Source organism: Ambystoma mexicanum, chromosome 13 (assembly GCF_040938575.1).
Source record: "Ambystoma mexicanum isolate Mex_15411 chromosome 13, UKY_AmexF1_1, whole genome shotgun sequence".
Classification (NCBI taxonomy): domain Eukaryota; kingdom Metazoa; phylum Chordata; class Amphibia; order Caudata; family Ambystomatidae; genus Ambystoma; species Ambystoma mexicanum.
In genome coordinates this window covers 768272825-768289553 of record NC_090938.1, presented here as the reverse complement: position 1 = coordinate 768289553, position 16729 = coordinate 768272825, and the positions used below count along the sequence as shown (strand labels likewise).

The window sequence follows — 16729 nt, the reverse complement described above, 5'->3', positions numbered from 1 at the left end:
ACAAAACTACCTACACCTATATAACGTCTACTGGCAACACAGCTCCAGTGACTCAGCCATCTTCATAGATCAAATGACACACTCTATAGATCAAATTTATGAGCAGGAAGCGGCACCGAAAATTCTAATCTGCAGAGATTTGAACATCAACTGCTTAGATCTACCCCATAAAAAACGAAATGTTGGAAGTGCAGTTAAAGCGGCACAATGGTGTGCTGAAATGGATATGAGAAGCTTACATCTTCTGAATGGCAACACACCAGGTGACATTCAACCAAAACCAACCTGGAAGAGACAGCAACAGGAATCAATATTGGATTATTACTTTGCCTCAGAAGCCTTACAAATCCACGTCAAAGAACTTTGTGTGGTGACTAAAACTGAAAGCGACCATAACTTAGTTCTTTTAAGCTTCCACTGTTTGCAGCATAAGCAGTCAACATTATGGAAACATGATATAGCAGTTGAGCCAAGCCGCATTAGACTTAGAATTAAAGAACAGAACGTGAGAATGATTAACCACGCCTATCAAGAAGAAGCCGGCTGTGTGGAATATCGACATCTTCTAGCTTTCTTCGCTGAAACACAAGGTGTGAGGAAACAAACATTTATAAATAAACATGCCTTTGATCTTGACATCATGAAACAAAAAAGGCAGCTAAGAAGCAAAATTAGAGCATACGAAAAACCGTATACCGATGAGATCCTGGCTAACATCAAAAAGGCTAAACAGTCCTACAAAAATTGGTTGAAGTCACATCGAGCAATCATGCTACAGCAAGATGCAGAACTGATGCTGGCAAAAATACAAAACAAAATCACTCGTCAGTTTTGGGCCCTAGTTAACGAAGAACAGGGTTTGCAGACTGCACTACAATCAAGTATGGTCACGGAAACTGATTGGATAAGGCACTATGAACATCTATATAAAAAGAAAGGAGATTCCGTTGACCCAGAACTGCCAGTTCTGGCTAGGTGGGATTTGCAATTTGAACGTTCTGATATTCTTGAAACCATCAACAGAATAAATACCTTGCGTGCGCCAGGCCCAGATGGGTTAACCAACTTCATATTGAAAGAAAATCCGGAAGCCTGGGCAAACCTCCGTTGTACTTTATTTGAAGATATCGCACGTGCGTGCACAACCCCAACATCCTGGAAAAGTGCTTTAATCATACCTGTGTTTAAGAAGGGCAGTCGTGCAAACCCAACAGACTATCGCCCTATTGCATTACTGGATGTCCTAAGAAAGGTTTATGCCACGCTTCTTCAACGCAAACTTCTAGCCTGGGCTACAGCTAGTGAACACATTGACCAGAAGCAAACAAGGTTTGTTAAAGGAGTGGGCTGTAGCCTGAATCTCCTAATTGTCGACATACTGAAGATGGATGCAATAAGATCCAGCACTAAGATCTACCTAGCCATAATTGATCTACCTCACGCATTTGACAGCATAGATCGCGAGAAATTATGGTAAAAACTGTCTAATTGGAATTGCACTCCGAGCTTGTTGTTGGCAATAAAGGATCTACACACGAACACGGTGATAAGAATTCGTATGGATCGCCTAGGCAATTTATCTGCACCCATACAAACCCTATGTGGAGTCAAACAAGGATGTCCTTTGGCTGCGATTATTTTCAATTTATTTATCTCCGATATTGATCAGGCCATTGAGAGTCCTAGATCATTTTCACCAAAAATAAATGGAGTGCCTATAAGTCATCTCCTCTATGCAGATGACTTGATATTATTAGACTCAACACCTATTGGCCTCCAAAGAAAATTGAATGCATTGAACCAATACGTAAGAAACAATGGGTTGTCCATCAATGCGTCAAAATCGGAGATCCTTGTTCTGGAGAATTTAAGTGGTCAAAGGAAGAAACTTCACCCAAATTTTCGATGGCATATGGACAAAACTGTGTTGAACATCATAATGAATGCGCGATATTTGGGTATGCAAATCAATTCAAATATCAATGACTCCCCGTGAGTCGAAACAACGAAAAAGAAATGCCACATTCTAGCAGTTCAAGCTACGGTCCTAAATCGAAAATATTGGAAATACTCTCTGCTACCAGCTTTGGCCTTTTATAAACAAAAAGCGATTCCTGCATTAATCTTTGGTGCAGAATGTGCATTTGGCTGCCCAGAAGAATTTTGGAGCTCGCTTGAGAACATCTTTTGGTCTAGAGTTTTGTGCCTGCCCAAGGGAACTCCCACAGATTGTATCCGACACGAACTCAGCTTAATATCTATAAAAACTAGAGTGTGTTGGAACATGCTCTCCCTATACAGGAAAATCACGTTGACAGATTCTCCAATACAGTTTAAGATTTTATAAGCATCTACTCAATGTAACGAGAACTCAGTCTTTGCTTTATGGATGAAACGATGCAGCAATATAATGTTAGATCTCGATATCAAGTTGGAGACTTTACAAACAAATCCAGAACACGAAACAAAATGTTATGGAGACGTGATTGGTGCTCAACCTGTGATCAAAAAAGAAAACATCGAATAATGAAAAACGTTCCACATGAGAAAAGAGCATATAACGAAATTCAAAATTTCTGGAAACTATTTCCGGATCTCCATCGAAGAAAGTTGTATATGCAATCTCGTTAAAATCTGTTTAAAACAAGAGAAAAAAACTATATATGGGCAGGCCCCAACAATCCAAGTGACGAATGTAGACTGTGCAAAGCTTCGGAGGAAACCCTCAAACATTTAACATTGTTCTGCCCTTCACTCAGACGGGAAAGAACAAAACATCTGGGAAGATTCATTCGAAATTGTTCAACATTAACCGCTCTAGACTGGTGGCAATTAATGTTCGACGAGACTGACAGGGCATTGACGATTACAGTAACCTTTTTCCTTGAAGAAATATTGCTACGATTTCGTACTGTAAATGAGGAAATGTAATAAGCTGGTTTCATCTTTCTGGTTTTTATTTGACATACACTATAATGATGTGAGCTGGAAGGACCAGTATATGCACCTGAATTATTTTTATTTATAGTGTTCATACTTAAGTTCCCCTTGGTTGTTATCCTTTACCTTATGTATAGGATGCCAGTTCGGTCTTTTTAGAAGAGTGTGTTGATCCTATTGATTTAATGTTGCTTCAATTTCATGGATGATTTGTAATTCCTTCTTTTTTTAAAGGTTTGTAATAAACCATATAAAAACAAAATGTTAAAAAAAGAAATTCTTGTTTTATTCCAAGGTAACATGATTCATTGTATACACTGCCCGGGTTATACTCTAGTCCTGCAAACTTGAGAAAGTGCTACAGAGGCAGGTGCGAGGAGGCTGGTGATGAGCCAAAGTGTGTACCCTATGAGAGATCAAGTAAAAGTGAGCAATATGTGAGTACGAGCTCACCAGCAACAGTGAGAAAGGAGCAGAGATGAGCCAAGCCTTAATCAGCTTTATAATTCCTGAAGAAAACACGACATTTGACAAGAAACAAACCAAAATCATGTCTATATGTATGTATGTAGTTTAGAGGAGTGCTGATCTGTAAGAACTAGAAAGTTGATACACACCCACAAACCCCTCCCTCCTATACTCATTTCCCTGGGGATGTGGTGAGCAAAGATAATAGGCACCCTGTCTTTAGAAAAAACGTCAGCTGCAATTTTAAACAGGAGTATCCGTCCAAGACAGAATTCTTCCCCTAACCGTCCCCCCTTCCTCTGGTGGCTTCACAAATCAAAAGACTGACAAATTTGGGGAAGAAAAGAGAATTTCACCTGTAGAAATGACATAACTCAAATGTAACTATGCAACATTGAGATGACACTGCAGTGACAATACGCTCTTTATCATCAGGTTTAGAAAGGTGTCGGCCATTTTAGACATTACTTCTTTTAACCCTATTCAAAACATATCCCTGTTGCTGCTTATAGCTTTCAATATTATATAGAATGGATGAAGCCATGTGATCGCTTATGTCCAATCAAAAGAATATTTATTTATTGGCTCTTTATTGGTTTGTTTGAATTTCACATATTGACATTAAACATCTGGCATAGGAAAGCAGGGCAATATTAATCATTTTTAATAATCGTATATACCAGGATAGAATAATAGAAGAGGCTGAATTTGTCATCTCCAGCTTCTTTCATACTGCTCTGCAGACCTCTGTCTCACAATTATTATTAACCTTTATTCATTTCCCCCAAAAAATTCTCTATGAAACAGAAAATCTGGTCTCCCTGAAGAGGGAACACGTGAAGTAAATGTCTTGGAAAATCGATTGGATCAGGACGCAATGTTTTCTCTTTGATGGAGAACCTTCTCTCGCAGAATGGTAAGGCATGTTCTCCCAGGATTGGGCACCCACCTCTGTTGCCATGGACGCCAGGTTTTCTCATCATGGGGACCTTGTTCTCTGCTGAGGAATATTAAAGACAAAATGCACCCATTTTAGGATCAGTCAAGCAGTGGAAAGAACACATCCTTATACTTTCTTGCCTACTTTTAGAATATTTCCACTCTAGCTATGCCCGTAAGAAGAGCATTGCCTTAAAAATATAAAAGTATGTTTCTTGTGAATGAGGATGGTTGGTGCTCTAATACTTTGCTTATTCCAACCCATTCTAGGCAAAGTGTTGCAAATGCATTTCCTGCAACATCAGTACACCAGAAAACAAACCGTTTCCATTTATTGTAGTAGCAATGTCTTGTATTAGGTTTGCTTCCCTCTTTGAGGATGTCCATACATCTTTGTGGTAAGTTTAAAAGACCAAGCTATGACCTGAGGAGCCAAGCTGCCAGGTTCAGAGTCCGAGGGCACGGATGATATACTGTCCCTTGATGATGTGACAGCATGTTGTATGGGCTCGCAGCAAAACCCTTAACCCCCGCACAAATATATATATAACACTTGGATCAAAATAGCAGGGCCCCTCCCTTTCAGATACAGGACAGTAACCCTAGCCCCCCAAAACAGAGGACACTGCCCGCCCCCCTCCCTCATTTCTTTCCCCACAAAAAAGAGGCAAAGGTACCCCGCAATTCTTAAGCATCCCAGGACAGCACCCGAACCCGAAAGAAGTAAACCCCCCCAGTCTCGCCCCCCCAGAAGTAAATCGACAGGTGAGCCACGGACACTGCAAGGGCGAGCAGTGCCCCCTAATAAAGACGAGCCACTGCCCCCACACCTATATACACCGCTAGTGAGGGCCCCAATCTTCGCCCACAGACATAGTGCACCTTTACCTGCGCCCCCCCTCACCACACCCCCACAGACACAGCCCCCTTACCTGCGCACCTCCTGCTCCACCCCCACAGACACAGCGCCCCCTTACCTGCATGCCCCCCATGGGTTCTAGGTCATTTGGTCGAAAATAAATGGTCGACAGGACAAATGGTCGACACCAAAAGGTCGACAGGTCAAATGGTCGAATTTTTTTTAGTGGGTTTTTTCACATTTTTTTTTTTGGGGCGGTCCCCCCTCAACCCTCTTTTTTTAACTAAAAACCCCTTTTTTTCCCTAAACGAAAACCTAAAATATATATATATAAATTTTAAAAAAAATGGACCATTTGACCTGTCGACCAAATTGTGTCGACCATTTGTCCTGTCGACCATTTGTCTGTCGACCATTTGACTGGACACCCCCCCATGCCCCGCCCTCACAGCCACAGCGCCCATTTTACCTGCGCCCCCCCTCACTGACACAGCCACAGCCCCCCCCTTACCTGCTGTCAGGCTCCGCTGCTCTCAGTCCCCTCCGGCCCCCGGGAGGATCCGCAGGCCCCCCTCGGTGCTCCATGTCCAGAAGTAGGGCCGCAGGGTGCGGGGTAAGGGGGCCCCGGGGAAGGTGAAGAGCAGAGCACGGTCCTGAGCATCGTAGACCGAGAGCCTGCCCGCCTCATAGTCCAGGAAGAGGCCCAGGACCCTGGGGGGCGCGCACGGAGTCAGGGGGGTGGGAGGGGAGGTGAGAGCCTCGTATTTACCATCCCGGAGCCTCACTGTCCAGAATCCTTGCTCAGGTGACAGTGGGAGCCACTTCTTCCTGGGCACAGACTCATCACACACCCCCAGGATCCAGCGCGTGCTGCCCCCCACCTCCACCTCCACCTCCACCTCCCAGTAATGCCTCCCTGATCTAAGCCCCTCTCTCCCCAGGACACAGAAGGCTTTAGTGAATCTCTGGGGAGTGTCGGGCAGGTCCTGGTCCTCCTCTCCGCATCTCACGCTTCTCCCGTTCGCAGACACGATGAGCCAGGGATGAGCGGTGCCAGGATCCAGAGTCACCTCACCTGCAAGAGAGAAGCCCGGCTCAGAAACCAGCCAATCACAGGGTGCCAACAGCCTGTCAATCACACTAACAGCGAGAGCTCAGCCGATCACAACCTCTGTCGTCAGACACCCGCAGACCCGCCCACAGCCCAGGGGAATGCGGCTGTTCCTCGATTCTTTAATGAAACCCAAAGTGAACCCCAAATTCAAGAGATAATGGGGAGAGCTCTCCCCCTCCACACAATTCTCTCCACTTCCTCATTCTCCACTTCCATCTCAGGCCCCAGGGGGTCTTCGGGTCTGCAAGGAATGGGGGGAGCAAGGGGTGTGGATGAAACCACGAAACAGGGAGAAGAACGCAAGAGACAGCCAGAGTAGAGAGCCAGAAAGGAAAGGAGAGGGACACAGTAGAGACAGGCAGAGAGGGAGAGAGAGGCGGGTACAAGAGATCCGCAGAGAAAAGGGAGAGACAGCAAAGAAGAGAAGCAGAGAGGAGAGTGGGAGGGAGAGGGACACAGAAGAGAGGCAGCCAGAGAGGAGACAGTGGCAGAAGGGAGAGACAGACAGAGAGAGACTCAGAAAGGTGGACTGAAAAACATGCAGAGAGGAGAATGACTGTGAATGTCAGATAGAAATAAAGAGATATTGCAGATTAAAGACAGAAAAGAGAGAGCAATAACGACAGAGTGAGAGACACGAGACGGGGACCGCCAAAGATGCAGAGAGAGCGGAACATGGAGGAAAGGATGAGTGGAAGAGAGACACGTGAAGAGGGAGAGAGCAACATGGACATGATGAGAAGCAGAGAGGAGAGACAGTGAACGGGAGACAGAGGTCGTGGAACAGAGAGAGACACTTATAATCCCTCTCATATTATTCGGAGAGAGTCCCCATGCCCCCCCCCTCGCAGGCAGCCTTGTGATACATGAACTCCTGGAAAATCCCCCATCCCCCTTCTCTTCCGACATCTTTACACACCTCACTCCCGGCCAGAGACTGACCTGCAGCTCTGCCGAGCAAAGGAAGTGAAGGGGTGAAGAGAGAGCACAGAGACAGCCAAGAAAGAGACATGCAGTGACGGGAGATCAGAGACAGCGAGAGGTATAGACTCGGAGAAAAAGAGTGGGACAGGCAGAGATGAAAGAAAGAGACAGATCGGAAGTTAGGAGAGAGACCGAGCAGAGATGCGCGAGAAACAATAGGAAAGATAGAGACAGACTAACATAGAGAAGCAACAGGAAAGAGAGACAAACTAGCACAGAGAAACAGCAGGAAAGAGAGACAGACTAACAGAGAGAAACAACAGGAAAGAGACAAACTAGCACAGAGAAACATCAGGAAAGAGAGACAGACTAACAGAGGGAAACAACAGGAAAGAGAGAGAATAGAGAAATGATGGAGAGAAGGTAAGTGGGAGAGGAAGAGAGGAGAGAGGGGGCAGAGAGTGGGGAGAATGAAAGGGAGATAGAGAGAGCTAGTAGAAAAAAGACAGAGAAAGAGACATGCAGAGAGGAAATAGAGGAGCTGGTGATCAATAGGCAGACAGCCAGTCTCAAACTAAAAAAAAGGGAATTGGAGCAGTCTATATGGCTGCGATAGACCTCAGTTCAGCTTTTGACACTGTTATAAGATGTCTCTTATGGAAGAATATGATCCATCTAGGGATTCCAGTACATCTGGTGGCGTTGATAGCCTTACTACACGCCAACACAAATTATATGGTTCGTGTTAATAAAATAGGAACCCTTACAGATCAAATCCCTACTGAAATTGGACTGAAACAGGGTTGCTCTATGGCCGCGATACTATTCAATATTTATCTCTCCCAAATTGAAACTCTCTGGAAAGATATAATATGTTATCCGGCTAAACTTGGTCATCTCAAACTGAACTGTATTAGTTTCGCAGATGATTTATTATTCCTTGATAGAACCCCGTTTGGGTTACAGAACAAGCTGGATGCATTTCATCTTTTTGCAGAGGAACATAATTTGAAAATAAATTGGGCTAAATCTAAAATTTAGCTTTTTGCGGATGGGAAGAAAAATATCAAAAAGTATGATTGGGTAATTGGTATGGAAAAACTAAAGGTGGTTAAAGAATTGCGTTATCTTGGTTACTCTATTACTGATCTGTATTCTAAGATATGGTGGTCTAAACTGTTAAGGGAAAGAACTAAACCCTTGTTATCTCAAATGAGCATATTATTCAGGAAATATTGCAATTATTCTCTGATACCAATCATTCAGTGTTATTTGCTGAAGATTGAACCTTGTATACTATACATCCTTGATTCATGTATGTTCGATATGGAGGATTTTCTTGACATGATTCAAGGGCAAATGTGGAAAAAGGTTCTGGGTATTGCTAGATCAGTTCCAAATGCAATTATTCTCCATGAAATAGGATTGTTGCCATTGTCTGCTAAGTGGAATTGGAGACGTTTGAACAACTACAGAAAGATGTTAGATCCACCTAGGAACTCACTCTATGGTGATCTTGGTCAAATAATAGAACATGGTTCCTTATTGGAATTAGATAACTTTACTAAGAAAATGGATGACATCTTAGAAATTACAAATATTTCTAAAGAAGATTTTCTATTGTGTCTACCTGCAAACAAACGTAAATTCCAACTCTTGGCTTGGTGTCGGCAATCTGACCAAATTGGTAATTTTAAGATGTATAAAGAATATGCGCCATTTAGAAGGAAAATGGGGGTTTTACCAAGGTATTTGTTCCAATTTCCTAATTTTTTAGAAAGGAATTTATATATGCGGTTCCGTTTGAACCAATTTCCTACTTTTGAGCGAATTCAGAGCTTGGTTTATAAAGGTGTGAAGTTTGATACACAAGGTGCAGATTGCAGATTTTGTCAAACATATGGTGTCATTGAATCACTGAAACATTTGGTAATCTATTGTAAACACTTTGATGAAGTAAGAAATAGACATCTAAGAAGCTACTTGTATTCTGATACCGAATTCTCCAAACTAACCCTATGGAAAAGGTGTATGTGGGGGAACAGTTGTAAGTTACTTATCAATCTGACTAATGTTTTAAAGGTGATAATGAAAGCGATTTCTGCACAAAATGAATTAATGTAAATTGAAGTAATTTTATATTCTGTTTTCTTTTTAATATGTAATGAATTGAGAATTTATACTGTTATATGTTTTCTTCCTTTAAACAAACAAAAATGTGTTACAAAATTGTAAAGTTTATATTTTGAATCAAACACAATAAAAAAAAAAGAAAATCAAAAAGAAAATAGGCAGACAGCAAGGGAGATAGAAATCACAGCAGAGGGAGAGAGGTGGGGGGACAGAGGGAAGGAGACTGGACACTAAAGAGGAGGGAGAGAAATGAAGAAATAAAGGCAGGACTGTCGCCTTGGTCCCCCGCCCACAACCCTCTGCGCTCGTTTAGAGGAAAGACAGGAGTCTTTTTTTATTCTCATCTTTCTTTCATATTTGAAATCCTCGTGCTCCTATCACGTTCACCTGCTGTGGCAGATTCGCAGCGACCTATCAGAGGCCAATATGGCCCCGATTGCAGCAGCCACAGTGAACACAAAGCTTGACTATTGCAACAGTCTCTTGGTGGGCATGTCTCAAGCAAATATTAAGAAGCTCCAGGTAACACAGAATGGAGCGGTTCGTGCTGTTTGCGGCCTTGGCCGCAGTGCAAAGGTCTCTCAATCTCGCAGGAGAACGCACTGGCTCCCAGTTAAGCAACACATTCAGTTCAAGGGCTCTGTCCTAGTGTTTAAATGCCTGGCAGGTGAAGCCCTGCTGCACCTTTCCTCTAGAGTGAAAAGAGCTCCCATTAGACGGGTTCTCCGTTCAAATAATAGGGTAACCTTGGATCACGTGTCATCCTAAAAAATATCGCAGGGGCCGGATTTAATGCCTGGGCCCCCCCCCCCTCCCTTTGGAGCTCGCTCCCACCAGACATTAGGGGATGCGTATCTACAATACATTTTAAAAAACGTTTGGAAACCTTGACAGAAAAGCTGATTAATATGAACTGATGACCACAGGTTTCTCCCCAAGGGCTTGTCCCTTAAATGGAGAGGCCTAACTCACCCTTGTTCTTCTCTTTATGTGTAAGTCCTGTGAGCCCTCTGAGGCCTTTGGACGAGTGGCGCCATATACATTTTTTTTAGATAGATGGATGGATGGATGGATGGATGGATAGATAGATAGATAGATAGATAGATAGATAGATAGATAGATAGATAGATAGATAGATAGGACAACAGGTTACCCGGCATTAGAGATTTAAACTTAAATAAAATCCCTGTTGCCCCCGAAGTTAACTATGAGGGTGGATTTCCAGCCCTTTTTGAGGGGGAAAAATCTCATTGGACTTGGTTGGCAAAATTGGTGGCTCTACACGGGGGACCAGGCCCTTAGCACATGTCTCTGACCAAATGGCGAGTCTGCTCAGTTGCAACACACGCGGACATCGCCATTTATTGGAGGGGGGTGGCTTGATGGAAGAAAATGATGACTACGCCATGGTGGCTCTCCAAGAGACTTGGCTTACTGAAAAATGTGTCACTGATGGTTGGCAATCTTGCCATAAACTGGCGGCCAAGGGTCTACGGGGTCGTCCTGAGGGAGGCCTACTGCTCGCAGTTAAGAGCCCCCTTATTGTGCTGGAGATTGTTACTACTTCTCCTAGTTTGTTAGCTGGTAAGATTACCTTTCCAATTGGTTCACTCTGTGGGGTGTCCAGTGAACCTATTGTTGTGAATGTCTATGACCCACCCTATAGGACCCCACGCGAGGTGGTGATGTCCGAGTTGGACTTATTCCTCCAGTGTAAGCTTGGATGTACCCCATGTATAATCTGTGGGGACTTTAATTCCAGGATACAGAGGGAATTGTCCCGCCCGGACTGTGAAGCCACCTCTGAGATCATTCTGACAGATGATCTGCTCTCACGTTGCTGTAAGAGGGGCTTGGAGTGGGCAAGCATCTTATACTCGTGTGGTTTTAAGATGCTAAATGGATCTGTGCTGTACGACTGCCCGCCACAATATACTCGCATGGGACAAACATCGAGTAGTATACAGGATTACGTCTTTGTTGCGGATTCCTGCTCATTGATACTTGACATGAGTGTGATCTTCAGATTGGAGAGCTATTACTTTACGCTTCGACTGAGTTTGAACTGCCGTGAAGCACCTCAGACTATGTTAGCCGACGGGGAGCTTAGAGTCAATGCCCCTTGAATCGTGTCTCATGGAACGCACAAAATCTTTCTTCGATCCTGGCCCCTATGTGGTCGGCTACTAATTTCCTCGTTGAAAGGAACACTAAGGCTCGTGTGACTACTGCTGGGTCCAACAAACACTTGTTTGATAAGCAAACCACCATGAGGAGAAAGGAACTCTGTTCTCCTTAGAGAACTAGCTCGTAAGGAGATGACTGCTACGGAACATGCCTCACGGGTCAAAGAGGCCAATACTGTAAATGGTTGAGGCACTGTACATATGAACTGGAATGCCTTTGCTGGCGTTCATTGGTGGATTGTGCTAGATCTAATGAAACTCGCCAGTTTTGGAAGATCGTTGAGGGTGATTCCCACGTGACACGTGATTTAGTCAGCGTTTCGGAAACAGCTTGGGTTGATTTTATTGGCAACACCTTGGGGCGAGTTGCCACGGTGGATATAGTTGGGAGTGGTGCGACGGTGGACACCGTCACAAACTTATCCGAGAATAAGTGGACTTACTCCAAGGGTCAGGCTGATGTTCTCAGCCTAATCGGGAGAAGTAAAACCTCCAGAGCACCCGGTCCGGATGGTATTTGTAGTACTCTGATCAAAGCCGATGCTACCCATTGGGCTAATGCCCTTCACTAGTTATTTTGCTAGATCACAGAACCTCAATTGATACCGCCATCCTGGTGGGACAGTGCCAGTTTGCCTATTTGGATGAAGGGGAATAGGATTGATCTGAGCAATTACCGGCTGTTGCCCATGCTAGACGCCCCCTCAAAAATCTTCACTCGTCTCTTACTGGAGGAATTGTGGAATTGGGCAGACAGGTTGAACCTAATACCGTTCAACCAAACTGGCTTTCAAAAGGGCCTGAGTACATCCACCAATTGCCTCGCACTGTTAACGGTGATCGAACAACCCTGGAGTATTCGTAGGAGATCAGTGTATGTGGCGTGAATAGACTACAGCGCTGCCTTCGACTCAGTTGATAGGCATAGGCTTTGGAATAAGCTGGCGAGTTGGAATATTCCAGCAGGTCTCCACTCTTTGATAGTCGCACTTCACGATGGGACTAGAGTCAGAGTACGCCTGGACAAAGCAGGTAGGACATCGCCGTGGATTTCAACCTACCAGGGTTTAAAACAAGGATGCATACTAGCGCCCCTGATCTACAATCTCTACAAGGCCGACATGGGATCGGTGCTGCATAACCCTATCTCTATCCCAGCTATATTGGGGAATCTTTCACTACAATGGATGGGTTATGCGGGTGATATTGTCCTGCTCGACCTTACTCCTGTAGGGCTGCAGGCTGCTTTGTCTAGACCTAAGGAATATTCTGACCTTAACTCCTTGTCTATTAATCCTTATAAATCTAAAATCATGATTTTTTCACCACAGCATGTGCTAAAGCTCAGCGTTTTGAATGGTTCCTTGGAGAAAAAACTAGAGGTAGTCGACGAATATAAATATCTTGGAGTTGCGCTCGACAGGAGGTTAAACAGGGCATTCCATCCTGAGATACTTGAGCGGAAATGCGCCCAGGCCCTGGGGGATTGTTCAAGATGGCCAGGGGTGGAGGGGGATATTCCCACGTGATACTGGCACAATTGTATGTGGCGAAGATCCTACCTATACTCCTGTATGGCGTTGAGGTTTGGGCTTTTGGGAACATTGCGTCAGTAAGCAGATTGGAGAGTAAGCTTTTATAGAAACTCTTTCGCCTTCCTGCGCGTGCTCCCGTAGCGCTGATTTACCTTGAACTGGAACTGGCCCCATGGGATGCAAGATTTCAGCTGTCTTGTGCTAACATCCACTGGAAACTGACTAATGCAACGAGTGGCTCCCTAAACTGGTACATATCTGAGGCTGCCAGGACTAAGGTCCATCTGATGCCAAATAGTAATCTGGCGAATATCTTGGCTATGGTGGATCACTGGCACCCCCTGACAATTGGTTCAGGTGAGAGTACCAGTTATGTACAACACAAACTGCATATGAAAAACAGCATCTTCCAAAATGTTCATGAACAACTGAAAACTAAACTTTCTGGTAAAAGGTCTTGTGTTTTATTCCTTGGTCATATCACACAACGAGCTCTACTCCCCAATTAAATGACACTGAGCCAGCTCATGATAGTGACCCCATCAGCAACATTACTATAAACCAAGGGTGAGTTGGAATTCAGGTAATATTGATAAGGCTGTTTGCTTCATCAGCGATCTCGAATTAGATTCACAAGACACTTGCAGTGTAGAGGCCTTAATCAACCGCAGCATCAATTTCCTGCTCGTTGCATTGCAGACGTGGGCCTGATTCAGAGGTGCATGTTAAAATGGAAAAGTGCTGTGTCTCTGGGCCTGATTCAGAGGTGCATGTTAAAATGGAAAAGTACTGTGTCTCTGGGCCTGATTCAGAGGTGCATGTTAAAATGGAAAAGTACTGTGTCTCTGGGCCTGATTCAGAGGTGAAAAGTACTGTGTCTCTGGGCCTGATTCAGAGGTGCATGTTAAAATGGAAAAGTACTGTGTCTCTGGGCCTGATTCAGAGGTGCATGTTACAATGGAAAAGTGCCGTGTCTCTGGGCCTGATTCTGAGGTGCATGTTAAAATGGAAAAGTGCTGTGTCTCAGTTGAATGACACATGTTTGCATGAAGAAATGGAATCTGATGTAATCCGAGAGTGGCGGCAATATATCAAGTCTGCCACTCCTGCAAAGCCGTGATTTACGGCATAGCAACAGCCTTGCCAACAACCTCACGTGTGAGGGGCTGGCAAGGACTGCATTCTGAAGGTTAGAGCACCCTTTCTGCACCAGCCTAAAGAGGCGTTAATTAACGGCACCCTGGAGGTGTAGTTAGTTATGAAAAGAGGCAGCATTCCTTACAAAGTGATAGATGGAAACAACAAGCGTTGCGTCTTAGGAGTTACCCTGTTCCTCAAATCTTTGAATCTACAGTAGAAGAAACCCATTCCTCGACAACGACCTGGAAACTAATAACTAACTAACTCCCGGAAGGCTCTTCCCGTGACACAAGCTGAACTGGAGGATCAATACGCTATAAACAAAAGTCCGAAATAAACTAAATCAAGGACGTTTTAAGGAAGTTTGTAGACAGGAGTCTACAAATGTACTGTGCTGTCATTTTTGTAAAAATTGTTATACAATTAAATCCAAAAAAAAAATAAATAAAAAAAAAAAAAAGTGATAGCTTTTCCGTAAAACAATTCTAGGACTGTCTGATAGAAGTCTTCTTGTCAAGCTGCCAGCGCCACATTTTCTGCGTTACAGAAAGTGCTTCTGAGACTCTTCAAGCTGCTGACACTTTCTGTACTGTAGAAATATGTCTTTACTTTTTGCATTTTGACCAGAGGTGCTCTGCACACAGTAACCCTGCAGCGCTCCATCTGCACATGTTTTACATGTTTTTTCTTGGATGCTGCACATCTCTCCTCCACTCTTCCCATCACCCTCAGAATGCAGGTGCCAGGATTTGGAGGAGGGAATGTCGTGTTACTACGTGGCATTTAGCACAGGCTCAGAATCAGGCCCAAGTGTCGCTGCAGGGGACTCATGGCGCCTCACCTACTGGTGACTCTGTGTGACTCATGTTCCTTTCCTATGACCGAGTGTTGCTGTAGGGGACTCATGGCGCCTCACCTACTGGTGACTCTTTGCGACTCATGTTCCTTTCCTATGGCAGTGTCACTGCAGAGGACTCATGCCGGTTCACCTACTGGTGACTCATGTGCCTTACCTATGACTGAGTGTCGCTGCAGGGGACTCAAGCTAACTCACCTACTGGTGACTCTCTGTGACTCATGTTCCTTTCCTATGACCGAGTGTCGCTGCAGGGGACTCAAGCTGCCTCACCTACTGGTGACTCTGACTCACGTTCCTTTCCTATGACCGAGTGTCGCTGCAGGGGACTCATGCCGCCTCACCTACTGGTGACTCTCTGTGACTCATGTTCCTTTCCTATGACCGAATGTCGCTGCAGGGGACTCAAGCTGCCTCACCTACTGGTGACTCTGACTCACGTTCCTTTCCTATGACCGAGTGTCGCTGCAGGGGACTCATGCCACCTCACCTACTGGTGACTCTCTGTGAGTCATGTTCCTTTCCTATGACCAAGTGTCACTGCAGGGGACTCATGCCACCTCACCTCACAGTGACCTATGAGAACCAGGAGGACCCATGGAGGGTTAGAGTTTGGGATTTGTAAATCACAAGTACTCACGTTCACAGAATTTCAAGTATCTCCATTCTGAAAGCAAGAAGAACATTTAGGGTTCATGAAATCAGACAAACCAGCAAGACATTGAAGTATGTTAAATATAATATATTTATTACCATTAATCAAACCTACCCATTTCTGCAGGAAATGTTTCTGTAGTAAAAGAAAACAAGTGATGTATTAGATCCCAAACGTTTTTACTGTAAAACATAACCCAGCACTCCCTGCCCTTCCCCCAATGCCTACCCTCCAGCTCCCACCACTGCACCCCCACTCCCTGCCCTTCCCCTTATGCCTCCCCTCCAGCTCCCACTACTGCACCCCCCACTCCCCGCCCTTCCCCCGATAACTTCCCTCCAGCTTCTACCACTGCACCCCCACTCCCTGCCCTTCCCCAATGCCTCCCCTCCAGCTCCCACCACTGCACCCCCCACTCCCCGCCCTTCCCCTAATGCCTCCCCTCCAGCTCCCACCACTGCACCCCCACCACCCTGGGTGTCCAATTGTCATGTTTCGGATTGACCTCCCCTGCACCCCATAGGGAAGGTCACACACCCACAGGTCTCACTCTTTCAGAGCATAACATTCTCAGCAGACAGTAAAGGACCAGGGAAAAGGGCATTAAGATCACAGATAATGCAGCCTCTTTATTGGATCAGGCAGATCCTGCCACTATATCTGATAAAGGACCTCCTATCCTGAACCCAATACTGGCTCAGTGTCCTTGCAAGCAATACTTCGGGGGGATTTAAAAGTGACCTCCAAGGTATTGCATTACCCCCTACCTGTGCATCTCTCAAATCCGAACGATTGCAATTGACTGCATTGGGAGAGTAACTTTGTGCATTGGAACAAACATACCCTATTACCCCAACACCACAAGCCCTAAAGGCGTCAATGCTAAGTTTCAGGCTCTAGCCGATCGGGAAGCTAAATTATTGTCTGAGCCGGTCCAAGTCCAGGAGTCTGGGAAGCCGATATGCCCGAGACATTGTTGG

General features: G+C 44.9%; 1 protein-coding gene across 2 annotated transcripts in view; it reads right to left on the bottom strand.

Moving 5' to 3' along the window:
* Nucleotides 1-3956: 3956 nt before the first annotated feature.
* Nucleotides 3957-16729, bottom strand: part of LOC138521927 (E3 ubiquitin-protein ligase TRIM39-like) — a 280178-nt gene continuing 267405 nt past the window's right edge. The window contains exons 6-9 of one of the 2 annotated variants that reach the window (XM_069635102.1): nucleotides 15864-15884; nucleotides 15735-15761; nucleotides 5718-6281; nucleotides 3957-4408 (exon numbers count right to left, since the gene is read on the bottom strand). In XM_069635102.1, the coding sequence (XP_069491203.1) occupies nucleotides 5740-6281; nucleotides 15735-15761; nucleotides 15864-15884 (590 nt within the window). In that variant the 3' untranslated portion in view covers nucleotides 3957-4408; nucleotides 5718-5739. The remainder of the gene's footprint in view (nucleotides 4409-5717; nucleotides 6282-15734; nucleotides 15762-15863; nucleotides 15885-16729) is intronic. The other variant, XM_069635103.1, reaches the window with a different exon arrangement.